The sequence below is a fragment of the Lissotriton helveticus genome, chromosome 2_2 (assembly GCF_964261635.1).
Source record: "Lissotriton helveticus chromosome 2_2, aLisHel1.1, whole genome shotgun sequence".
Lineage (NCBI taxonomy): Eukaryota > Metazoa > Chordata > Amphibia > Caudata > Salamandridae > Lissotriton > Lissotriton helveticus.
The window spans coordinates 145984346-146010686 of NC_136060.1; the positions used below are offsets into that span (position 1 = coordinate 145984346).

Genomic DNA, 26341 nt, shown 5'->3' on the forward strand with positions numbered 1-26341 from the left:
AGACATTGAAAGTCTTTATACGTGCATCCCCCACGATGACACTATAAGGGTTATCAACGATACCCTGACCAATTCAGAATGGAATTACAGGACTCCACCCGCTTTTGTGGTAGATTGTGCAACCTTAGCCCTGAAACGGAATTTTTTCCAATATAAGGACGACATTTTTCTCCAAGCCACCGGAACATCGATGGGCAGTACTTTTGCCCCAAGTGTGGCTGGGCTTTATGTATTCGATTTCGAAAGTAAATACAATTCAACAACAAAGCTTTATTTCGATATGCGACATCATAAAAGCGCATTTACAAATACAAAACACATTTCATAAAAACATTAAAAAGGAAAATTTCATATAAAAACCTTTTAGTTACAATAAATGGTTAAAATATATTAAACTATAACTGCTTTGTGAATATATGAATTATTATTTTTTTTTTTCAAAACAATTAGTTGTACAGATTCATCATACAGACTTCAACCTGATCAGCCAAGCCCAGCTTAGAAATTTAGCCACCCCGCACACTAAGGTTGTGCTAGCATCAGCCTTAAGTATTCTAAGTGCAACAGAGTGGTCCCTAGTTTCAAGCTGCAGGCACACTGGTTTAAGCCATTTCAATCTAGGCTTTGCATATGCTGGACATACAAAGAAAAAGTGAGGAATGCTTTCAGTAACACCCACACAGTTAGGACAATCCTCTGAGGTTTGATGCAGAGGCTTCCATTTACTAGTGCGGTCACGAAGGGGAAGGGTGCCCATCCTAAACTGAATATAAAGAGATCTATCTCTTGGCTTCATGATGAAGTCTAGATAAGGTTCCAGGCGAGGCGTAAGCTTATGCTGACGAAATGCCTCAGTCAGCCTGCCTTGATTTGGGTCCTTCTGCTCTTTGTTATCAACCCATGCCCAAAACGCTCTCTTTGTTTCTGCCTTTTACAGCACTGCCCCGGACTCCCAAGCAGATGTAAGGCCAGTGGCTAAAAGAAGCTTCTTTATGCTAACTAACCATCCGATCTTGTGGGATCCTTGGAGATTCATGACCTCACTTAGGCCGTCGGCGTACCTGGCAAGTTCTGGAGTACGCCATAACCGAGCCCAATATAAAAGAGGACGCAGGGTGACTAGGTCCTTGATGGAACGACGGCCTAGATCACTCAAAAGTGGCTTAGTTGGCGTGCCCCTAGGGAGTGATACAAGCTCCCTAAAGAACTTGTTTTCTGTAGTGACTAACATGTCCACGCAGCCAAAACCCCAGAAAGTAAATACATCCTGAATGCATCCAACCCCTCCACTCTACACATCCTGTGTATACTTCTGGCAAAGATACATCGATGTTGTGTTAGTTATCTGGAAAGGCGCTGAAACACAACTTCTGGATTTCCTGACCTGGTTAAACAACTGTGATGTACACTTAAAATTCACCCATACCTATGACCAGAAAGAGATGGTTTTCCTTGATGTTACCATCACCAGGGCCGGGAATCGGTTGAAGACCAAAACATTTCACAAGCCAACAGCCAAGAACAATCTGTTGCACTTTACAAGTTTTCACCCCTGCCCGTTGCGGGATAACTTACCTTATGGTCAATATTTACGCCCAATGCGCATTGAGCAGCGCAACTAAAAGTGTGCGAGACCAGTGAGGCGAGGGCGGCATCCCAGCACGGAGACTACTAGAAGTACCTTGCGGCGCCGGCCATAATTTATTACCTGCCCCTGCTTGCCTTGCTCCGTCTTCTGCTGCACGCTCGTGCCTGCCACTTAAGATGCAGCTGCAGGCCAGACCTCGGCTCAGGTGAGTCAGTCTGCCTGAGGCAGTAGTGGTCTGTGGCGAGGAGTCTGAGGCCAGGGTGGGATCGTGAGATCATTGGAATCCATCACAGCATCAAGGGGCCCAGCCGGGAATAAACGTAAAACCAAATGTAGCACAGGCCCCCGTGTTGCAAGGGATGGGGGGCGCGCTCCAGGGAACCCCTCACTCTGTGGAGCCAGCAAGCCTCTTCAATCTTCATTAATTAAATGGTGTGCAGGCTTTGTGCGATCATACTCGTTTATACTGCCTGTCATTCTTTAATGTGCATCCCCTTTTATTATGGTGTGTTAACACCAATCTGCTGATTTTGGGGGGTTGATTGGGTGTGGAGGGGGACAACCGAACAGACAAAATCCAAAACGCTGGCGCCAATAAAAGTAAACACCAAGGACATCGTATTTTAATCGCACAGCGAGTTTAGCGATTCGAAGCACTGGACTGCTGCTAGATGTGATCTTCTGTCACAGATTACTATGGCGGCGCTACAAATGGCCGAGAGCACGTCCTCAACAGCCCCCAGGGTCATGTGCTCCTATTAATCTCCCCCACAGACTCACACCTCATGCAACTGCCCCCAGAAATCCATTAGCACATAAAAGGCCAAGCAAAAACATTACTCAGCTGATTTTACGCTACTACACCTCTCCAACCAGCTTTCTCCCGCCAATTAAAAAGCAACCTGCCTTAAACTTTAACACAGACTCCGACTGTGAAGTGCAGCCCAGCCCTAGGAAATAACAGCCATCGCTAAACTAAACACGCACCACTCCATGCCCTACAAAATAAAGCATTTAGCACACTCTGGTTGAATTCACCCGCACCGTAGAAACAATTCCAACAAACATTAATTTTCAAACACGAGTGCAAGACATCACTGCCCCAGATGCATACACACCGCAGCATGCATTCACACAGTAGCGCAAGTCGTGCACAGACTCCACATGGTCTTCAGTGTCCAGCTATCACTTACACTCCCCTAAATATGTAACTTTACTGAAGCCCCCTAGCCAGCGTGATAGCACACGTGCCACCCAAACAGTATGAACACAGCCCAACCCCCTCATAGCCTACTATCCTGATACATCAATCACTTAAATAACACTTCACACGTTATATGTCCAGCACACAGGCAAACACACCAGTCAACAAGCATTGGCATAGCTAATGTGTCTCACCTTTGGGGCCTTTTAAGTATTTAGTTATGCAGCACAATATGTCAGGAGTCTCCTCCTTGCGCCTGCTTGGTACGTGCAAATGTAAGGATAGGGGCGGAGGAAAAGGACGTTTAGATTGGAAAGGGGGGAAGAACTACATTCCCCAGAATCCCCGGCACGGGGGAAGTACTTGAGCAGTGATCTCACGCATCCTGTTGCGTGTTATTCCAGCATTTCCGGAGATTCATAGTTGGTGGAGGTCGAGCAACGCTGCACGTCGCGGTTGCTTGGTGAGACGTGCAAGAAAGCAGCCGGAGTTCGTCGGCACGTGCCATTGCAGGTAGAACAGTGCTTGTAGTGCGTCGCGTAAGCAGGCGATCGCCTGCCGCTGTGTCTTTACGTTTTTGGACATAAGAAGAGCGGAGCGCGGTGGTAGTCAGCCACGCGTTACCATTCTAAACAGCCCCGAAGTGGTGTTAACTTCGGCTAGGACTGGGGAGTCAAAACCAGATTTCTTTTGTGCCTTAGGGGAAAGGCTACTTGGTGTTTAGTGCGGGGCGCTGTGGTGGTCACAACTACGCGTCACCGTGCACTGCTGTTCGATTCTTCAGTGACAGTGACGGCTCGTTTTATGTTTATTCTTTTATTGGTTCTAACCAGCAAAGACACTACGTTTGGATACCCTGTTGGGAAGGGTTTATGACAAGGTCCTTACCTTATGCTGCACAGAGCGGAGTGTTGTGGTTCTTGCTTCCCACACACTACCGTGATCTGTAAATAAGAACACTTTGCATTTTCTTTTCTTTCTTGTGGATATCTTTATTTCTTTGTCTTTGCACAGCCCTGTGCTGTGCCACCATGGAATTCAGTTATATCGTCTCTCGCCTGTAGTCATGGTATGTGCACCTACAGGGACTAACTACTTGATGTATTCGTGTTCTTGGAAGTATGTTTTGTTTCTGACCTATGATTGTGTTTCCAATAGGGTAATTTGCGTGACAGGAGGCGATATAGAAGACATGAGGCCAGTATCCTTTGACTGCCTTACTGCAAGGTATAAAACACCCCTTTAGCGATAATTTATGAGAGTAGCCATTTATTCACATATGCATGTCTAAGTATATTGTTCTTGTCGTTACAGGTATATCCCTTCCCTGCTGGCCCTTCCCTTTCCCTTCCCTGTTCTTTTTTTCCCTCGCCTAACGGCTCAATCCCTCTGTGTGTTACAACAAGAGGCATTGTGACGTTTGGAGGTGGACCATTATAAGCATCAATCGAATCCCGTGGAGCAAAGCTTGACAGAATAACACGCCCACGGAATCTGCTTTACCTGATCTGTTTGGGGCTTATAATGGCTACTATGGAGGATGTTATGCAGGCCTTAGTGTTGGTCCAGCAAGAACTAGCTGCTTCTAAGACTGAGGCGGCTACCTTGAGAGACAAGGTCGATAGGTTAAGTAGAAACCCCTTTGATGCTTCGACTTCACAGGTCCAGGTGACTGTCCCTCCACCCATTCCGTTGGCTAGCCCAGAACGGTATTCCGGTGATCCCACTAAAACCCAAGTCTTCCTGACTCAGATAATGCTGCATTTCTCTTGCAAACCGGCCTCCTTTCCTAATCATCACTCAAGGGTGGCTTTTGCCATTTCATATTTGATAGGGGATGCAGCCAATTGGGCTGTACCCCTAGTACGAAACAATGACGCCATCTTATCTGACTGGCCCGCTTTTCGTGCGGAGTTCGAAAGAGTTTTTGATAGACGCGCTACCACGTTTAGCGCAGACAGAGAATAGCTCACCCTTAGACAGGGTAGGAGGGATCTGGTATCCTACTTGACTGATTTTAACAGGTTGGTGGCAGAGACTTCTTGGCCAGAGGAAAAGAGGATGTCACTTTTTTATCAAGGGTTGAGAGATGGACTTAAAGACATTATTGCCCAGATCGACCCTCAACCTGTAACGTGTACAGATATGATAAATCTAACCTTACGTTTAGATGGCAGAATAAGTGAGAGAGGAGGTGAAAGAAGAAGGTGGGACAGGGTTTCTTTTGGTTCTGAGGCTACGCCTCGCAAACCTTTGTCTTCCTCAGATGCTAGCTCAGAATTGGAGCCGTACGTGCACCCTTGTCTAGGGAAGAAAAAGAGAACCGTAGAGCCCTGGGGTTGTGCTTATACTGTGGTAAAAAGGGGCATTTCGTTAAAGAGTGCCCCACAAAACCGAAAACATCTGGAGTCTGGAACCGAAGCAAAAGGATAGCAGTCTCTGTTGTGGCTGCCTCTGAGGCAGAGACGGTGACTTCACAGGAACAACCAAGGGAGTCCCCACCGTTCACAATACCTTCCCTAACTGTTCTGGCCTTGCAGGATACGGAGACACATATTGTTCTCCCTATGAGGCTGGAAAGCCGGTTACAGACACATCAGGTTAAGGTCATGATTGACTCCGGGGCTACAGGGAACTTCATTGATAGTAGTTTCGTGTCCTCTTTGTCTTTAGATAGAGTAGTCAGAGACACCCCGGAGGAAGTTCTGGCAGTGGATGGGAAACCTCTGATTTCTGGCCTCATAGCGGAACAAACAGATGTGGTAGTGTTGTCTTTTAAGGGACCGGAGGGACTGCATAAGGAAGAAATATCACTCAACATAATAGAGGCCCCACAATATGAGGTCATTCTGGGGATGCCTTGGCTAAGCTATCATAACCCGTTGATCGATTGGAAGACCAAAGAGGTCCGGTTCTTGTCAGAGGAATGCAAGGAGCATTTGAGCGCTATCCGGACACCACTGGCCGCGGCCTTACTCCTCCCGGTAGTGGTGGCCACTGCTGCAGAGAAACAGGTAGCGTTACCCTCCGAATACCAACGCTTCAGGGATGTATTCAGTGAAAGCCAGGCAGAACAACTGCCCCCACACCGAGTTTATGACTGTCGTATAGATCTGGTGGAGGGTGCCACACTACCTTCCTGTCGCGTTTATGCACTATCTGTACCGGAGACTGCACACTTAAAGGAATACCTAGATCATTACGTTGAGATAGGGTTTATCAGACCCTCTAGATCCCCTGCAGCCTCTCCTTTGTTTTTTATCAAGAAAGCAAATGGAGACTTGAGAGCCTGTGTAGACTACCGGGTGCTTAATAAGAACACGATACGAAACCGGTATCCACTGCCCCTAGTGTCGGTCCTACTGGATCAAGTAAAGGATGCCCAAATATACACTCGGTTGGACTTGAGGGGCGCGTACCATTTGGTGCGTGTTAGAGAAGGGGACGAGTGGAAGACCGCCTTCAAGACTCGTTATGGATTATATGAATATACTGTTATGCCGTTTGGGCTGTGTAACGCCCCGGCGGCATTTCAGTGTTTTCTTAACGATGTCTTGAAGGAGTTTGCGGACATATGTGCGGTCGTCTATATAGATGATATTCTCATTTATTCAGACAGGACCGAGAGTCACAGACATCATGTTTCCCAGATACTACAACGGTTGGGGGAAAACAAGCTCTTTTGCAAGCTGAGTAAGTGCGAATTCGGGGTTACTGAGGTGGAATTCCTGGGAGTGATACTAAGCCCCTCTGGTCTGCAGATGTCAGAAAGAAAGGTTCAGGCTGTTCAGGATTGGCCGGTTCCCTCCAGTGTGAAGGAAGTCCAGAGCTTCCTGGGTTTTGCGAACTACTACCGTAGGTTCATTTCGCAGTTTTCTCAGGTAGCGTCTCCACTGTCCAGACTACTTAGGAAAGCGGTAGCTTTTCTTTGGTCTACCGAAGCGAACAGTGCCTTTGAGACCTTAAAAAGGGCCTTTGCCACTGCCCCGATTTTGGCCCATCCTAAACCGGAACATCCATTTATCGTAGAAGCGGATGCTTCAGACATAGCGATAGGGCCATCCTGTCACAGCGGAATCAGGTCACAGGACAACTACACCCTGTAGCTTTTTTTTAAATTTTTTTAAAAAAACTTTTTATTCGTGACTGTTGCAGGGTATTATACATTACTGCATTTCTGCACATCATTGTACATAACAGTCGTTTCCGTTTTCGGTAATGGTATCAGCATATATCATAGCTATATCAACATGAGTCACTTGTCTCGCCTATTCTCAAATTTGACTCGGCGGTAATCCTGAAACATCAGTATTTTGACAAATCTACATTTTCAAACCCCAACTATCCCCCAGTACCCTCCCGCCCTCTCCCCGTCTCCTGATTGTCCTCTCTTGCACACTCCACATTTCGGTCCTAAGTGTCTCTAGCTATCCGAAAAGAGGTAAGGTTCTCGATCTGGTCCAATCCCAGTGAGCGGGACTGTTGCTCGTGGACCCTAGCCCCCCCCCGCCATATGTATGCGATCACCCCACTGGGTCTCCCATACTATCTAGGTCTACCTCTTCTAAAGCAATCAACATTGAGTCCCAGTCCAGTGCTATGGGGTATTTGCGAAACTACACCCTGTAGCTTATATGTCTAAACAATTGTGCACAGCTGAGATGAATTATACCATAGCCGAGAAAGAGCTCTTAGCCATAAAGAAGGCCTTTCAGGAATGGCGTCAACATCTTTGGGGGGCTGCGTTCCCGGTCACTGTGTTCGCTGATCATAGGAACCTTCAGTATATGAAGACAGCCCGGGACCTCACACAAAGACAGATGAGGTGGATGTTGTTCTTTTCGGAATACGATTTTATCATCACTTACAGACCTGGGGTAGAGAACCAAAAAGCTGATACCCTGTTCAGGCAGAATCAGGTTGGCAACGTTCCTTGTGATACAGCGCTAGAGGCGATCATAGATCCAGGGAAGGTGGTATGCATTGTCCAGGCAAACACCTTTTTGGATTTGATTTGCCAAACCAAGGCTCCAGAGGCATGGGTGATGTGGGCTGCTAGGGGAAGTGGTCGCACTTTAAAACAAGGACTACCTTTGCAGGATGGCAAGTTGTACCTACCCAGTGTAGTCTTGAGAAAGAAGGCCTTCGAGTGGTGTCATAACACCTTGTTGGCAGGCCACTCAGGTGTGAGCAAAACAATTCTGTTGCTACAGCGCCATTTCTGGTGGGAGACTATCAAGAGAGACGTAACCGCATGGGTAGGAGCCTGTGAGGAGTGCGCCCGGGCCAAGAATAAGACAGGAAAAAAGAAAGGGCTGCTGATGCCTCTGCCCACACCTACAAGGCCTAGGCAGACTAGCAGCATTGACTTTGTCACAGGACTACCCCCTGATCAAGGTAAAACGGCTATACTGGTGGTGATAGACAGTCTCACCAAAATGGGACACTTCATTCCCTGCATGAATCTCCCTACTGCAAGTCAGACAGCGCAGTTACTGTTGAGCAACATTATTCGTTTGCACGGGGTGCCCGAAGTCATCGTCTCGGATAGGGGCCCGCAGTTCATCGCCAGGTTTTGGAAGGCCTGGTGCCAGGCCATGCAGATCCAGTCTTCTCTCTCCACTAGCTTCCACCCACAGACTGATGGTCAGACAGAGAGACTCAATCAGACCCTGAAAAAATATCTGAGGTGCTATGCTGCTGAAGCCCAGACCTCCTGGGTCTCTCTGCTGTGGATGGCTGAGGTGGCGTACAATAACGCTTGGCACAGTTCATTGGGGGTGTCCCCCTTTTGCGCCACCTACGGTTTTGACGCACGAATACTTCCTATCCGCATTCCGGAGGGGGTAGCTGATCAACCTACTGTGTTGGGGCAGATGCGTGACTTACAGGCTATGCACAAAAAGATCAGGACCCACCTACATAAAGCCAAGATCGAGTATAAATGGAGTGAGGACAAACATCGGAGAGCAGGGCCTTCTTATGAGGTAGGGGATAAAGTGTGGCTTTCCACTAGGAACATTTGTTTCAAGTTGCGAAGTATCTTTCATCCCCGATACATAGGTCCTTATGTTGTTCTGAAACAAATCAATCCTGTGGCCTACAAGCTGAAGCTGCCTGGTACTCTGCGAATACATCCTGTGTTCCATTGCAACCTGTTAAAACCTGCTTGTGGTGCCAGGAGGCGTGCGCCTCCCCCAGTGCTTTGTGATGGTGGATATGAATACGTGGTACGGAGTATCAAGGACTCCAAATACAGGAGGGGTGTGTTGTGGTACCTGGTCTCCTGGAAGGGGTACTCGGCGGAGGAGGATTCCTGGGAGCCGGTGCAGAATCTCCATGCCCCTGAAGCTGTCCGTTCCTTTCATCGTAGGTTTCCTCAGCGGCCTGGCCCTAGGAGGCGTTAGGGGGGAGGATGTACTGTCAGGATTCTCCTCCTTGCACCTGCATGGTATGTGCAAATGTAAGGATAGGGGCGGAGGAAAAGGACGTTTAGATTGGATAGGGGGGAAGAACTACATTCCCCAGAATCCCCGGCACGGGGGAAGTACTTGAGCAGTGATCTCACGCATCCTGTTGCGTGTTATTCCAGCATTTCCGGAGATTCATAGTTGGTGGAGGTCGAGCAACGCTGCACGTCGCGGTTGCTTGGTGAGACGTGCAGGAAAGCAGCTGGAGTTCGTTGGCGGGTGCCATTGCAGGAAGAACAGTGTTTGTAGCGCGTCGCATAAGCAGGCAATCGCCTGCCGCTGTGTCTTTACGTTTTTGGACATAAGAAGAGCGGAGCGCGGTGGTAGTCAGCCACGCGTTACCGTTCTAAACAGCCTCGAAGTGGTGTTAACTTCGACTAGGACTGGGGAGTCAAAAGCAGATTTCTTTTGTGCCTTAGGGGAAAGGCTACTTGGTGTTTAGTGCGGGGCGCTGTGGTGGTCACAACTACGCGTCACCGTGCACTGCTGTTTGATTCTTCAGTGACAGTGACGGCTCGTTTTATGTTTATTCTTTTATTGGTTCTAACCAGCAAAGACACTACGTTTGGATACCCTGTTGGGAAGGGTTTATAACAAGGTCCTTACCTTATGCTGCACAGAGCGGAGTGTTGTGGTTCTTCCTTCCCACACACTACTGTGATCTGTAAATAAGAACACTTTGCCTTTTCTTTTCTTTCTTGTGGATATCTTTATTTCTTTGTCTTTGCACAGCCCTGTGCTGTGCCACCATGGAATCCAGTTATAACGTCTCTCGCCTGTAGTCATGGTATGTGCACCTACAGGGACTAACTACTTGATGTATTCGTGTTCTTGGAAGTATGTTTTGTTTCTGACCTATGATTGTGTTTCCAATAGGCTAATATGCGTGACAGGAGGCGATATAGGAGACGTGAGGCCAGGATCCTTTGACTGCCTTACTGCAAGGTATAAAACACCCCATTAGCAAGAATTTATGAGAGTAGCCATTTATTCACATATGCATGTCTAAGTATATTGTTCTTGTCGTTACAGGTATATCCCTTCCCTGCTGGCCCTTCCCTTTCCCTTCTCTGTTCTTTTTTTCCTTGCCTAATGGCTCAATCCCTCTGTGTGTTACAACAAGAGGCATTGTCACGTTTGGAGGTGGACCATTATAAGCATCAATTGGATCCCGTGGAGCAAAGCTTGACACAATATCCTTTCTGCAACAACATCAACTGTTGCATGGCTAAACACTTTTAAGTTCCCAAAGGCGATACCTAGTGGCCATGCCAATGCAAGCATTTACAATGCAATAAGTCTCTCAACTGCGAGTTTTTGAGCTACTGGCATTGTATAAGGCAATGCCTTTTAAAAATTAAAAGGCATTGTCATTTACAATAGCAAAAGCAACACCTATTGCATTGCAGAGCGCGGTGTCTGTGGAGACGGCGCCGCGCTCATTAAAGGAATAAAGGAATAAAAAAGTGTGGTGTCCCTGAAGCGAGGGCCGCGCTTTAGCTTTTGGCTGGATTAGAGATCAACTCCTGCTGGGCAGCTCCTATAAGGTGGTAGGTACTTCTGGTAGGCTGCGCGCTGGGCTGCTTCTGTGCCTTCGTGAGAGATGTACCTGCCCAAGTTAGGGGTGTACTTGTCAGGCGTGCTATCACTGGGGTAGTACTGTTAGTACGGAGAGCATCTTCTGAGACATTTGGGTGCTCTTTCCCTATTGAGGGGGGCACTGGGGTATGAATCTGCTGGGTGGTTGTCTGCACCTCTGAGTGAGATGCTGAGATGCTTCCATTAGCTGCAGTGGGGGACTGCTAGGTGTGGCTGCTTTTTGTGTGTGGTGCTGGTACCTGTTGCAGGGTTTTCTGTTAGGGCGGGGTACGGAGCACTGGCTTCTGCTACAGGTGTCATACTACGGCGGGGTGCAGATAATTGTTGGGGGGTCTAGTGACTATTGTCACCTATGAGAGTGAGGTACTGGTACGTGTTTGGGTCTCCTGCTGGTGAAAGGATGGATAGATGAATGGATGAACGAATGGGTGGGTGAAAGGATGGATGTGTGGGTGAAAGGATGTGTGGGTGAAAAGGATGAATGAATGAGTGGGTGAAAGGATGGGTGGATGAAAGGATGGGTGGGTGGGTGAACGGATGGCTGAGTAATTGAAAATCTGAAAGGATGGATGATGGATGGATGGGTGAAAGGATTGCAGAGTAAATAAAAATCTGAGAATATGGATAGATGGACAGATGGATAGCAGAGTAAGAGGAAATCTGAGTTGATGGAAAGGTGGATGAAAAGGTGGCAGATTAAATAGAAATGTGAGCGGAAAGATGGGTGGGCCAATAGGGTGGCAGGTTAAATAAAAACCTGAGAGGATGGGTGGCTGAGTGAAAGGAGAGTGGAGTAAATGGAAATCTATGAAGATGGACCGATGAGTGGATGATGGATTGGGGGAGGGGTGAATGGATGGGTGTATGGCAGAGTAAATGCAAATCCGAGATGGATGAATGGCAGAGTAAATGGAAACCATAGATGATGGATGGCAAAGTTAATAGAAATCTGAGAGGCTGTAATGATGGACAAAATGTCAATTGATGAAAGGCTTTATTGATGAATGGGTCAGTCAATGATGGGTGGCTGTATGAATGAATGGATGGATGGATGAATGCATAGATGATAGATGTGTGAACGGATGGGTGGATGGAATAGCCAGTGGCTGGAAGAAATGATGAAAGACTGAATGATGGATGAAAGAATGCATGGGTGATAGAATGTAACGATGAAATGATAGATAGAGGTTGAATGGGAGGGTGAAATGATAGATGCTTGGATGGAAGAGACAAGGGAGCGTTTCTAGGGAGGGTTTGGCCCACTTGCTTTGGTTCAAAGTAGGAGGCAGTTAACTTTTTTGGCTATTCTCTAAAATTTAAGTACACTTAGTTATTTACGATGTTTTGATAAAATGGCACACTGGAAGTACAGAGCTGCTTCAGTGCGCTAGGGTGTAAGACCACAGTCAAGTGTTTAGTCCGAACGTTTACATAGACGAGGGTGGAAAGGCAGGATGCCGCCACTCAATTTAGGCAGTATTCGGTCGAAATGCTTAACAAAAGAGAACAGTATGTCTCTGCTTTCAAAACATAAGGCCGTGTTTAGAGGAAAGGATACTCCATCACAAAGTGGTAAAAATACCATTCATCGTATTACAAGTGTCAAAAAGCTATAATGCACTTGTTACGTGGCAGCCGGGACATTGGCCGTCTTTATGACGGAATAAAATGTCCGCCAAACTCTGAATAAGTCCCCTAACTTGCCGTGCTGACTTTACCTCAGATAGCCACACTCTACACTTGTCTAAAACAGAGGCTGCTGCTCAAAGGCATAACTACACAGACATGCTCTCGTGCACTAAATGCATTTGTTCCGCCACAGACATCCACCCACTTGCTGTAATGTAAGTGGGCAGAAGTGCGTACATTCAGCGAGCACATGCAAGCACAATGGGCTGTGTGTTTTTTTTCTTGGATTCAACTCTGACAGACCCTTTTCCTGCTCGTCGGTTGTAAGCATCTTGCGGAGGCCAACCAAGGTGGTGGACATAAAAAAACTGAAAAGGTAAGAAACGAACGGAAGCGGAAAGGAACTGCGTGAATGTAAGATAGAGCAACAGCCAGAAACTCGAGAGAAAGGGTGGAGAAAGAAGCAAGAGCAGCACTGCATGGAAGAAAAAGTTGTGAGAACATCGGGGAAAGCAGGACAGCAAAATAGAATACAAAGCGGAGATAGTGGGGTAGCAAATATTGGGGCTAGGGAAGAAAACAAGGGCATGAAAGACTCAGAGAAAGAAGGAGCGCGGAGAGTAGACAGAGTGTAAGACATACGGTAGGTAGACGAGCCAGAGTCTGGAGGGAGGAGAGGCAATGCTGGAAGTCTGAGCCAATGAGATAGCAATGCACATGCCCGAAAAGAATGATCACCAACACTGCATACACTCTAGCACGAAAGCTCTATACCAACAATTTATGGACACTGTGCCAACAATGCATATACAAGCACGAAAACCCATCTAACAATGCAACACAAGCACTTAGAATCTATTTTCTAAGAATGCTTATGCCCATGAACACTAGAATAGTAAACCTACATAGGAAAACACTAAGAACCTCTCTGCAAACACTGTGTATATGAAAAGCTGCCCCTTAATAGATACTAAATGCTCTTTCCACCAGTAACGTGCATGCCAAAATGTAGACCTTTGCTAATAGCACTATAGGTAAGAGTAGAATTGATAGTTTCCTTTAGCAGTATATCTGTTCGAATGCGAAGGTCTATTCCTTCATATGCTCATGGTACATACAGAGGCCAGCCATCCCTAAACACCACCTTCAAGAGCCAATAGGGCTTTACACACTACACATAATCACACACTAGAGAAGTGTGGCTCACTGCTTAGAGCGGCAGACTCTGAAGCAGAGATCGGGCCTGGGACCAGGGTTCAAGTCCCGACGCGGCAGGGTCTTGGGCTCAATGTCCGCGGACTCGATAATTCTCGCCTCGACGCCTACTCTAATCATGGGTCCCACGCTGCAACTCTGGGCAATAGCTTGCTTAATCTCCACAATGGCCCCTACAACACTGGGATGCCTGGCTTCACCTTGGGGGTGCCCAGGAGGGGCATCTCACAGGGAGAGCCAGGAAGGGGTCCACAGTGTGATACAGCGCCGGGACGCCCGTTGGGGCAGCTGTGTGCTTTACAAAATACACTACACACACTAGAGACTCCTTCATTGCACAAAAAACATCACTGGGGGGAGGGAGGGTCATAACTGAAAACACCATGGGCTCTCACTTATTGAACATGAATACAGATATGGCGTACAGCAAGGAGGGAGCAACTGGACAGATGTCAAGGATGAGCTTTTAGCAGTTAAAGTTTGCAAAAAAAAGGTGTAAAATTCAGATGAATGGATGACTTCGGGATCTTGTGTTTTTAGCCAATCCATGCCCATAAATCGAATTTGTTAATGACAAAAGTTTGCAACAACCTCTAATATTTTATGGGCCTGGCAACCACACTTGTAATAGCATAAAATACTTTAAGTAATGCATAAAAATGCCTGTGTATAACTCACACACTGGTATGTTACCAGATAACGATTACGTCATTGCTATAACTCAGCACAACTTTGCTTCTAGCAATATGTTTTCTAGCCTATATTTAACTGGCAAATAAAAGTGACTTGTACATTTTAGTTCATTTTATAAACTAGGTACCCAGTTAGCAATTTCACAATGGCAGTCATTATGAAAATGTTATACTATTTCAAACCCTAAATTCGCTTTATGCCAGCATTCCTGCCCGCCCTACTTTTCCTCTGACTAACAATCTAGTTCTATGTTTCTGGGCCTCTTCTCTCAGCCCTGCATAAAAGATGCTCATGATTAATACTGTTTGGCAATATCACGAGAGAGGGGTGTAGGTGGTAGGCTGACATGGAGCAAGGAAATAGAGAAAGAGAAATTAGTGGAAACACCTTGCTAAAGGGACAAATAGAAAAAGTGATTATGAGCGAAAGAAAAACTAAGGATGTGAAATAGAAGATGGGTATATGAAAGAAAGACTGGAAGGAAAGAAGCATGAAAGGAAATAAGGGAGAAAAGGCAGGATGGAAGGGAGAAAGGAATGATGAAAGAATTAATGAATAGAGTAGTGGAATAATTGATAGAGGGAATGTTGAAATGGTGGATGGGATGTTGAAAGATCAAATGGTTAAAGGGTGAATGAACTGAAGGGTGTAGAATAGATAGATTGGGAAGAATGAATAGTTTAAATAATGTGTGGATTGATCCTTGGATATAATGATTGAAGAATGCATGAAAGAAAGGCTATAAATATGTATATATGAAAGGACTACACTCTTCCGATCGCATCCACCTGTCACTGTCAGGGTTGGTGAACAGCAGTGGGAGCATGTCCCACTATACAAAATGCAAACAGCACTGCGTCGTGGTCACACACAGAGGAAAGCTCGCATTCTGAGATATAGTTGCCGTAGTAGTTTATTCAAAAGTTTATTCAAAAGACTGACGTGTTTTGACCGGAATGGTCTTTGTGGTGTTATTACTGATATTTATATGTGTTGATCGTCTTCATTGCTTAATTGTGCCTGCAAGAAAGTGTCACACTTAGTCGTTGAAATGTCACTCATTATTACACTGAAATTATGAAGATGTCACACATGGCATGCAGATAATTCACCAATTCTATTTCTCTTAACTTTCGCACAATACTGAGTTATATCTTGTGTACTTCTCATGTATATTGTCAGTCGAGTTTTTATGAAATTGCAGGCTTGGGTTTGTCTTTCAAAGTTTCAAGTTATTGTCCATTAATGTCAATTCTATTTCAGACACTTCATAGTTGTTCTTTGTTCTTAAGCCATAGGTAGTTCCTGAGACAATAAGAACGGACCTTGGCATTGTTCTGATTGCTGCCTCAGTTAAATAATCTGCTTTTGACAGTATTTTTACAAATGGCATAGCTTGTATGTTAAGAGCGTTTCCTACTTTCTCAGTAGAACTTAGCGAGACAATATAGAGGCATTTCATTTAAATGTTGGTGATTTAAAATCAAAATATGATAGATTCTCGGGTGGTAGGGCAAAGTGGTTGGTGGTGGGACGGGCCGCCGCGGGGGCCCCCTCCATGTACTTTGCAGGGGGGCACCCCTTAATTTTCATTACGCCACTTAAACGATATGAAGTGGACAGTGATAGAGCAGCTGGGGGAGGGTGCCAGACTGCAGGAGTCACTGTTCGAGAAAGAGCAGCGCTGGGTTTATAGACTTTCAACACACCTACAAGGGTTAAATGACAATATCCCTTGGGGTACAGTACTCCATCGATAGTCTGTTTCTACCAGCAGCAAATAACAGTTTACATAAAGACTTTCTGGAATTTTCCCAGCATACCAGACGCGATCTGGGAATGACCCTGTTTTTCAGTGTTCAGAATGACTTATATGCAGCGATCAGCACAGTTACAAAGAGGAGGGGGTCCCAGTGTGGACAGAGAGCAATTTACACAATTTACAAAATTCAATGAATTAATCCAAAAAACGAACGTTAGATCCACAGAGTTTTATTCACTGAGGGATCAAATGTAATGAATACACAAAGCAAATAAACAACTGTATTCAAGGTTATACAGTGCCCCGGGAGGGAGGAAGGAAGTGATTGAGGTGAGGATAAGGTAGTGAACGGGATTGTGTGACAGTAAAATTAAACATTTGAAAATACGTTTGGCTGTAATTCATATAGCAGCGACGGGCAAAATGCTAACGGTGACCAAGCTTTAGAAAGACATATTCCACATGGTATAATAGATCTACACAATTCGTGCGTGGAATTGCCACAGGAAGAAAAACAGTCGACGTTTCGACCCTCTTGTCAGTGCAGGAAAGGTTGAAATCCTTGCTGGGGGGTCTTCATCAGGACCAAGGGGTTGGGGCAGGTAACCTAATATACATAAGTAGAATGAACTAAAGTTAGAGGGGTGCGATTCCAACCTCTTAGATTATCACAATGGTAGTATTCAAAAGCTGATAATCAGCAACCTAGTTGGGGCTTTTAATAGATTAAAGTCTCTTAACATGAGAGTATAGGATAATTGGTATTTCAAAAATAACATTGGTATGAGCCGTATCTATGGAGTAAAGGACATTAGTACTCAGTAACTATAACTGTATTGGAGGGAGGACTCAAGTGTCAAGATTCAAAATAGGGCACGGATCATGGAGGCAAAGCATTGCACACAACTGACGTGGTAAAGTTACTGATGAAGATTGGCGTTAGGCCAATGGACTTTGCTAAGGTTCAGTCCTAATTGTCATGGGAAGCCTAAGGCATGGTAAGGTACATACTAATCCAAACGGCACGTCTAGATGGTAAATTACAATGGAGGAAACATACCACAGGGTTAGAAGTCCTCCATGGGTTCAATGATTGATTGTGGCGTTGTCAAAGTCGGGCGGCACCTGAGCAATAATCATGAACAAAGTGAAGAGCTAAGAAAGTACGATGCGGTAATCTTACTTTAAGAACACAAAAAGCGAGGCTTACCGATCGTTGAACAGAGCACTCGCTCGGTGCTGGTCAGGTATGGGACGTCATGGGAGTTAATCCGCAGTTAGTCTGGTGGGTCAAAAAGGAAAAAGATGAACCGCGGTTCAAGGATAGATGCTGGATGATTGCAGACCGGGAGAGAGTAAAAACTCACCGGGGTTGAATTAATCGAAGCGCTCAGTGTGGAAGGGTGTAACGCGAGCTCGGTTTACTGGATACTATAGTAACCATGGTGACAATGTCACGTGGTACACAGGCGAGCAATGAAGCTCGAAAACAGACTCTGTTTCAGAACAGTATCCTGACGCAATGGTAACACTTGACAGAAATAGTCAATATGGAGAGCGTAGTTGGTATAAATAATTCTCTGAAGTCACTGAATTAAAGGAACAATTAATCACACATAAAGGGGAGTTCATGATCAGCATGGCCTACCTCTCTGACATGAGGGTAAAGCACATTGCACATACCAATAAAGTGAATTTAGTGACAACATATGATTAAATAGTCAATCGTACTGAACTAAATAAGGTCATACACCTGATTCTTGGGCATTGATAATGAGACACGCTTGGTAATGGTGACAATTGACAAGTGCAATTAAAAGATCGATTCAAAGAGCGTAATTATTATAATGAGGCTCTAGAGTCACAGAGTCAAATGAATAGTCCATCAAACAACAAGAGTTAGTTGGCATGGCGTACCTCTCTGACATGAGGGTAAGGCAAATTGTAAAGTCATTTGTGTCTGCATGTCAATCAATCATCAATCATATTTCATAACCAGGAGGGAAAGATCCTACAGCTGATGTTAGAGCAATGAACAATTGGACTGAATTCTGATATCCTAGTGATCATACCACCCACCCAGGGTCATGTTGAAAATTAATATGATGGAGATGAACTTCTTCATGGCAGGGTAGCTAATTGGGAAAATGAACTGTCATGTTCATTAAGGCCAGTAGCAATCGAGCCAAAAAAGTAGATCCATTTAAGTTCACGGGTGTTGAGAATGTCAGAAATATTTCCACCATGTGGTCCCAATGTTGCCTTTTCAATGACAACCCATCGTAGACTTTCAGGGAGATGGGAATTCAGTTTGAAATGGTCCACTAGTGGTGCACCAAGGGTCTCACAACGGATCCGGCTCATATGTTGTAAAATACGGGCTTTTACTTTTTGTTGTGTTTGGCCAATGTAGATTTTTTGACATGGGCAAACGATGGCATAAATAATGTTGTTCGAATTACAATTGCTGAAAGATTTAAGCTTAACTGTGAGATGGTGATGTTGAAATTCCTTGGTTTGGATTACAGAGTCACAGGCTTTGCAGTTGCCACAATTGAAATGACCAGTGACGGGTGGCAGATTCCACAGGGAAGTGATCGTGGGTTGGGTATCAGAAGATAGAAAGGAGCATACCACATGGTCCTTAATGCTCTTCGCCTTCTTAAATGCATGTAGTGGTGTCTCAGGTTGTTGGATATCATCGGATACCAAATGCCAATGCTGATTAATGATCCGTTTGATCCTGTTACTTTTGGTATTGAAGGTGGTGACACAAACAATACGATTGTCTTGCTGGTTGATTTTGTCTTGGGGTGATAGTAATTCTTCACGAGGATAGAACCAAGCACGTTTGCGAGCTTTCTTGATCAGACGTCTCGGGTATCCCCGGCTGAGCAGTCGACTGGAAAGTTCCTCTGATTCTGAGAAATAGTGATCTTTATTGGAACAGTTTCTTTGTATTCTCAGAAACTGCCCGAAGGGCAGATTGTCGCGGAGTGCTCGCGGATGGTGACTGCTGTAAGCCAATAGGGAATTTCTTTCGGCCGGTTTGCGATACAGTTTAGTACATAGTGAGCCAGCCTGGTGCAAAATGGTGACATCGAGGAAATCAATGGTGTCACTGTGGGACTGGATCGTAAACTTAACATGTTGAGATTGTTGATTCAGCCAAGTAAAGAAACAGCTTAGAGTATCCTGGTTCTTCCTGTGGCAATTCCACGCCCGAATTGTGTAGATCTATTATACCATGTGGAATATGTCTTTCTAAAGCTTGGACACCATTAGCATTTTGGCCGTCGCTGCTATATGAATTACAGCCAAACGTATTTTCAAATGTTTGATTTTACTGTCACACAATCCCGTTCACTACCTTATCCTCACCTCAATCACTTCCTTCCACCCTCCCGGGGCACTGTATAACCTTGAATACAGTTGTTTATTTGCTTTGTGTATTCATTACATTTGATCCCTCAGTGAATAAAACTCTGTGGATCTAACGTTCGTTTTTTGGATTAATTCATTGAATTTTGTAAATTGTGTAAATTGCTCTCTGTCCACACTGGGACCCCCTCCTCTTTGTAACTATTCAACCCAGGTCCCAGTGACTATAATTGGGTAACCCACCTACACATCAGCGATCAGCACAGTGGCACACAAGGGTCACTTATGGCCAATGTGAACTTGGTTTAATTTGATAATATACGGCCCCTTCCCTCTTGCCCCTCCAGAGATAAGTATAATTACAAGATGTTTATTTGTGAGATCCCCTGTACATCTGCGCTCCTTTATGTAATAGTCCGGAGCATCCATAACAATAGAAACAGATGATACATGCTTTACCTTGACCACGCTAACATTATTCTGAGAGGAAGCACGATGTGACTCACTCGTATAATTTGCGCTACCATTACTCTTAGCCCGCATTATGATTTTCAATAGCTCTAGACGGTCTATCATGATCAGGGCATTGCAATAACAAACACAAGGAACATTGGGTACCTGTCAGTCCTTTTTTTTCCCTCTGATTGCAGAGGAGGACAATAAAGTTGGTTGATATAAAGATTCCTGTTCTTTTAAATCTTCGAGCACCTGGAGGTTACTGATGACACGTGACACGAAAGTCCAAGGCTTTCCAGACTCCTTTTATACTATACTATAAAATAGATGCTTTGCTCGAAAGCCTGTTGCTGGTACAAGTCATGAGTATTTAGAACAATAAAGCATTTATTACGGATAGTGTCGTGACTCTGCCCACACCATACCGTGACTAGTCCTGATGCGAGTCACTTGCATAATTTGCTCTTTAGGTAGTAGAAGCCACAATTATGATTTCGTAAGCTCAATACCTACAAACCTTGATTACGATTTTAAAGTAGCTGACTATAAATAATACACTGTTTGAACTCCGCCCACACAACCACGTGATTCAGCGCGAAGCGGTACATACAACCAGGAAGCGGGTATGGCCCTCACTATTCGGGTAGTGTAAGTGATCTATGTAGGTCCAAAGCGGGGAGTCCTCAGGAGTGAAGTAAGTCTGGGACATTTGCGGGGCATTTCGGCGTCCGTAAACAGTAACGTGGATGCGGCATTGCCAAGCAGTCTCCCTCTTCTTTTCTTGCAGCTTTCTCCAGCGTGAAGATGTTCCCGCTCACCGCTCCATGAAGTGAGGCCGAAAGTGCTTTCACGTAATGCATTTTTCTTTTTAACTTTCTGTTGGTGACTCTCACCACTTTGGCCAAAACCTTCCACTTTGGGGGCGATGCGATTGTTAAAAAGGCTCAATTCTAATCCGAATAGAGACGTATTTACAACTGTACACTATTGATAATGATATGCCCTGAGCAATTAGCAGGGCGTCCTTCAGTCGATATTTTACGACATGTGAAGGAATAATTAAGGGCCTAATGTCGACCTGACCCCTATGCCCTACAGTGTTTGGAAACAACAAATGCCTCGATATTTGAGTCTACTACCTATTGCGGCAGGACTCTGATCTCCACCATTTGATTTACCATAAGGTGTTTGTACACCATACCGGGCTTAGAGTCTGTCCCAGTGTTTGTCCGTTTGTTCAAGGACACATACATATCTGAATGTTATTTGTGTTGGTGTGTCTTTTTACTTTACAGGTTAGGACACCTGGAAATACCAAGGGAGTCGGGAACAAAAATTGTGAGTTCTTTTACAATTTTTTACACTAGTGCACTGTGGTTAGGGTATACCTTAGCGTGTATACACCGCCCAGTGCCTTTTCTTTCACCACTCTGTTCCTGATGAAAGCTCAGCTGAATTGGCACTAACGAGCAGAAACATGTTGACCTTATGATTATTAATTGGATACCTTTGGCTCAAACTAAGAGCCATATTTGATTGTCCACCACTGGTTTTAATAAGAGCTCACTTGGCCTTGATTAAATAATGTTTTGGCTCAAGTTTGCCCTTTTTTAATCATCACTGTTTGTCACCACATTCACTTCCTTGACACACTATTAACCAGCTCCACTGCAATTGCAGGTGTTGTAGCATTCGGGTTGGCATTCGGCCCGCCCGGTGGAACCCGGTGATGAAGCATGTCACCCACTAGGTGGGTGAGTGAGGGTTTTCTTAAAAAAACTATTTGCTTTTTAACACTTTGGTACACACCCCACTTTTTCTTGAGTTTATTATTATTATTTTTATGGCACAGGCACGACTCTCTCTGTGTTTGATAAATAAATATTAGCACTCCTTTGTTGTTATCCATATTCTGAATTGGGGTAGAGGAGTGTCCTGCAACCCTATCTCTCCTGTTGTTTAGTAGTAAAGTATGAATGCGTCAGAGATAGTCTTTGTTTTCCTATCTGTCAACTGAAAGTCTAGCGTGATTGATAGTTGAGAAACATTTTATTCAGGAGTGGCCAACATTTGTGTCCAGTCCATTTGGTTTCTTTCAATGAGTAATAGTCCTTCAGAGCTGAGGAAATGTTTATTCCTGAAGAGAAGTCCAGGCTCTCACAATCGTTGTTCTTTCAGTGGTTTGGGATATTCATTTGAAAAATAGCTGAACATCTTCTATTTTATACTCTCTTGCGAGATGCCTTACTGTTTTACTCTGTTTCCTACAGCAAGCTAGAGGCAATTTATTTGGTTTGATCAGATACAACTGCAGTCCGGGATGTCACTTCTTATTCATTGGAAACCCTCAAACACTATCCCACAATAGCTCAGAGGGGTTTCAGCCCCGAGGAAGACACATCTGTACCCTCTTGTATGTTTTGGGTACTATCATACCACCACCAGATAGAGAGGTGGCGGGAAATCTTTAGCATAATAATTTTGCCCACGCTGTTGCACTTTCATAGTATCTGTTGTATTTATGAAACGAATTGAAAAGTGTCTACTGCTAGATTAGACTAAGGGACAGTTTAAGCTCATTGTGCATACAGTTGTCATTCTTACATTATTTATATGTAGAAATAGAGTGCCTTCTCCTAGGGAGCACATAGCAGTCCTAATCAGGCCCAATATTATAGTGAGTGCCATTGTTGGGCTGATGAACTTGTTACAGTTCTTTCGGGTGACAGTATAATGTAGGATGCTTGAGCATATTAGAAAACTTAATTCTATTTAGACACAGACAGAACCTCACCAAATTGCACATAGGTGACACTCTACTGGCATTGGGGGCTCCATCTATGCCCTGGATGGGTGTGAACAGGACTCCCTTCTTCCCCTTAACAGGCTTGTGCCTGAACTGGGTACCACTTCTCAGGCTCTGTGTGGCAGCTTGGACCCAGCACCGGATGCAATTATGTATTGTATTGGTCCAATTGATGTCATGCACAATGGCGACAGAGTGGTTTTAAGAGATGTTTTGGAGGACAATGGCGTGTTGGACATTTAGTGTCTACTTCACCCCTTAAAGAGGAATTACTCATACCTGTCCTTGATACATGATATGCAATCTAGGATGGACTACTTTCTCACTTCACACCATCTAACACCATGTATATCAGACTATGACATTCTTGGATCACGTGCCAATCTGTCTCTGGGTGGACTGGTGGTTGGCCGAACCAATTCACAAATCCTGGTGCCTAAATACCTGTTTTTACTAAATGGCAGCTGAGAAAGCCCTTTGTGACATACATGTCACCACCTACATAACAGAAAATTCAGACTCTGTCACCTCAGTACAAACCCAGTGAGCAGCATCTATAGTCACCCTAAGGGGGCACATAGTGAGGGATGTGGCTGTGGTCAATACACACCAGTAGAGCGAGCAGCTTGAGGCGAATATCAGATACAAGATTCGCTTATATTCTGTTTACCCATCCCTGTCCAACTGATGCTTGCTGGGAACAGCCAACATGGAATTGAATAACCTATACATGTGTACAGCTGAATATATGTTATAGCGCCTCAGACCCTGACATTATGAGCAGGGCGTGAAGACTGGCAGGCTTTTAGCTGCACAACTCCGCCAGGCCATCCCATCCATACGGTCTGTTGCAGGCTAGTTGGTCAGGTATCCTCAGGAAATAGCCTATTGGATGCTGTACAGCTCAGAACTTGAGATAAAAAAGGCAGTTTCTTCCAGAACTTTACCCTACCATGTTTAAATGAGGAGAACTCATCGTTTCTGAGTGGGGAAATCTCTAAAGAGGAAATAGCTCAAGTCATATCCGAAGTCCTGTACAACAAAGCCCCTGGTGAAGATGGCTTCCATGGAGAGTTCTATAAGTAGGCATAACAAGAAATTATAGACGTATTATCCACGGCATGCAACGAAATGGAGAGTACTTTTAATTTACTTTTCTTATTTAACAGGGCATTGATAGATGCCCTCCTGAAACCGGGCAAAGACCCGCTATTGTGCAGTAGCTACAGCTAGATCTCCCTTCTCAATGCAGATGTACAAATCTTGACTGGGATACTTGCAACCCGTTTAAAAACAGTGATCCCTACGCTCGTCCATCATACCCAGGATGACTTTGTGCCGGGATGCATGTCCCGCAACCACCTACTTACCCCAAGTCATCTGTTGTGGCTCTTCCAGTACGTACAGGATAAAGCCTTGGCCCTCTCTCTCAATGCCGAAAAGCCATTTGATAGGATTGAGTGGTCTTAACTTTCAATATCCTATATAAGGAAATATGTTCTCTGGGATGATTTCATTGCTAAGGTATGATGACTTTATGATGCACTGTCCACCCAGGTTGACTTCAGAGGTTTTCTATCAGATGCCTTTCTGATCCAAAGGAACACCCGTAAAGGGTGTCCCCTGTCACCTTTGTTATTTCTTCAGGCGATGGAAACTCTAGCAGCTGCTAGTCGTCATTCTCTGATATGATGGGTTACCCCTGCAGGCCCTTCTAAAATACTTTTATATGTGGATGATGTCTTACTCATGATTACAGATCTGTGTAGTTCCCTCTCATCTCTTAAGTCCATTATCTTGGGTTTTGCATAGATATCCGGTTACAAAATCAACTGGGACAAAAGCGAAGCAGTGCTCCTGTCCCAAATTACTACTGTGGCATCTATGGCAGCCTACCCATTCTAATGGAAATCAAAAAATCTCAAATAATTCGTGGTGTACCTCAATACTGGATATAGTGCCAGACAATATCGATCCCCTCATTTCCAGGGCCAGGGCAGACTGCGCAAAATGGGCACACTTACAGCTATCCTTGTGGGGCAGGCTACAAGCAGTTAAAATGGTAGTGGTACCCCACTTCACTTTTGTCTTGGGCATGTTACCGTTGTCGGTCACGCTTTCCAAACTGAGACCCATTGGACTGAACTCGGTGGTCTGTTCCGCAGTGCCCTCCTGATTCCTCACCCACATACTGTTACAGGAGAAGGAACATTTTGAGTTTCAATTTCAATTAATAATAAGCAGCACGTTCTCAATTTATGATAAGCAATTCCTTTCTGTGCATATCTCATGCATTGTAATAGCCACACCAAGAAAGAAATGCTTCTGCATTAACATTACCTAGAGCAACTCTTGCAGCAGAGGCATCATAGTTAATCCAGAAGGATACCCAAGACAAGATTGTAATCAGCGTGGAAGGCATGTAGGTTTGTAAAATGAAGTAACCAATATTCCTCTTTAATTTGAAACTTAAGGACAACCTAGGATAGGCACCTACAATAAAAAAACACGAAAACAAACATATCATATACGCGTTATAAGTCTAGAATACATTGTGAATGGACATCATTTTATAGCTCATCGAATTGCTTACCTGTTGAAAATACCACATTCCTCGACACCATTTTGTAGTCCACAATAGAAAACTGGGGAAGCTCAATGTTTTCCACCCCTGTAATTGCAGTTGTTCCTCCTTTCCAGTAGAACTCAATATCATCAGTTGTGTATCCATCTAAAAAATAAGATTTATTAACAAATTGATCAATTTGTTTTTTTTTCAGTTCATGTTTGACAAATGAGAAACAGACATCTGCTCTTTGCTGTTCTTAGTATTATGAAATATATTCGAGTACATCTTACATATTACAATACGTTTTATTTGAATACATAACAATTATGATGGATGGTGCTACTGGCTAAATCGCAGTGTGTCCTGAGGCCTTCTTCTGCTAACAAAAGGCTGCCTTTTCATCCCCACGCTGCCATACGGTTGTTAGAAATGGGGGTCTCTAGTTGGCAGAGGTATGCACCTTGTCCAAGTAGGGCCCTGTCCTTCTAGTCATTGTAAGGGGATTACATATTTAAACCATCTTCTCATCCCCTTGTTACCTTTGCACATGCTTTCAAGCTTATTGAAGAGGAAAAGTGTGAATCATTTGCGGATAGCACACAGTTATATAGTGAAACCACTACAAAAGGACACTACACCTGATTTAGAAAAATAACCAGTATTTACCTGTGTAAAACAAGGCCAAAACACTAAAAGTCCAAAATAGAGTAATAAAAATATGAATATTGCAACAATAGCCTCAAACTATAGTTTCTTGAAGTCAATAGCTCCAACTGGGGCTATCATAGCATCCAACATTTCAGGCCGACCATGGTGTACAGAGCCAGCTAGTGTCGGGAAGACCCACAAACAGTAGCATGGAAATGCAGTGCATCGTGGTTCTTGCGATGAGATCCGAAGATGAAGCATAGGCAGGGATCGGCTTCAGAGGTTGGTGCAGGAGTCGGCAGGCCCTTGAAATCACATGCG

At 44.7% G+C, this 26341-nt stretch overlaps 1 protein-coding gene across 2 annotated transcripts in view; it reads right to left on the reverse strand.

Moving 5' to 3' along the window:
• GABRB1 (gamma-aminobutyric acid type A receptor subunit beta1) overlaps window positions 1-26341 on the reverse strand; it is a 1683231-nt gene that overhangs the window by 19195 nt on the left and 1637695 nt on the right. For both annotated transcript variants that reach the window (XM_078678962.1, XM_078678961.1), the window contains exons 6-7: window positions 25397-25534; window positions 25144-25296 (exon numbers count right to left, since the gene is read on the reverse strand). In XM_078678962.1, coding sequence (XP_078535088.1) covers window positions 25144-25296; window positions 25397-25534 — 291 coding nt within the window. The remainder of the gene's footprint in view (window positions 1-25143; window positions 25297-25396; window positions 25535-26341) is intronic.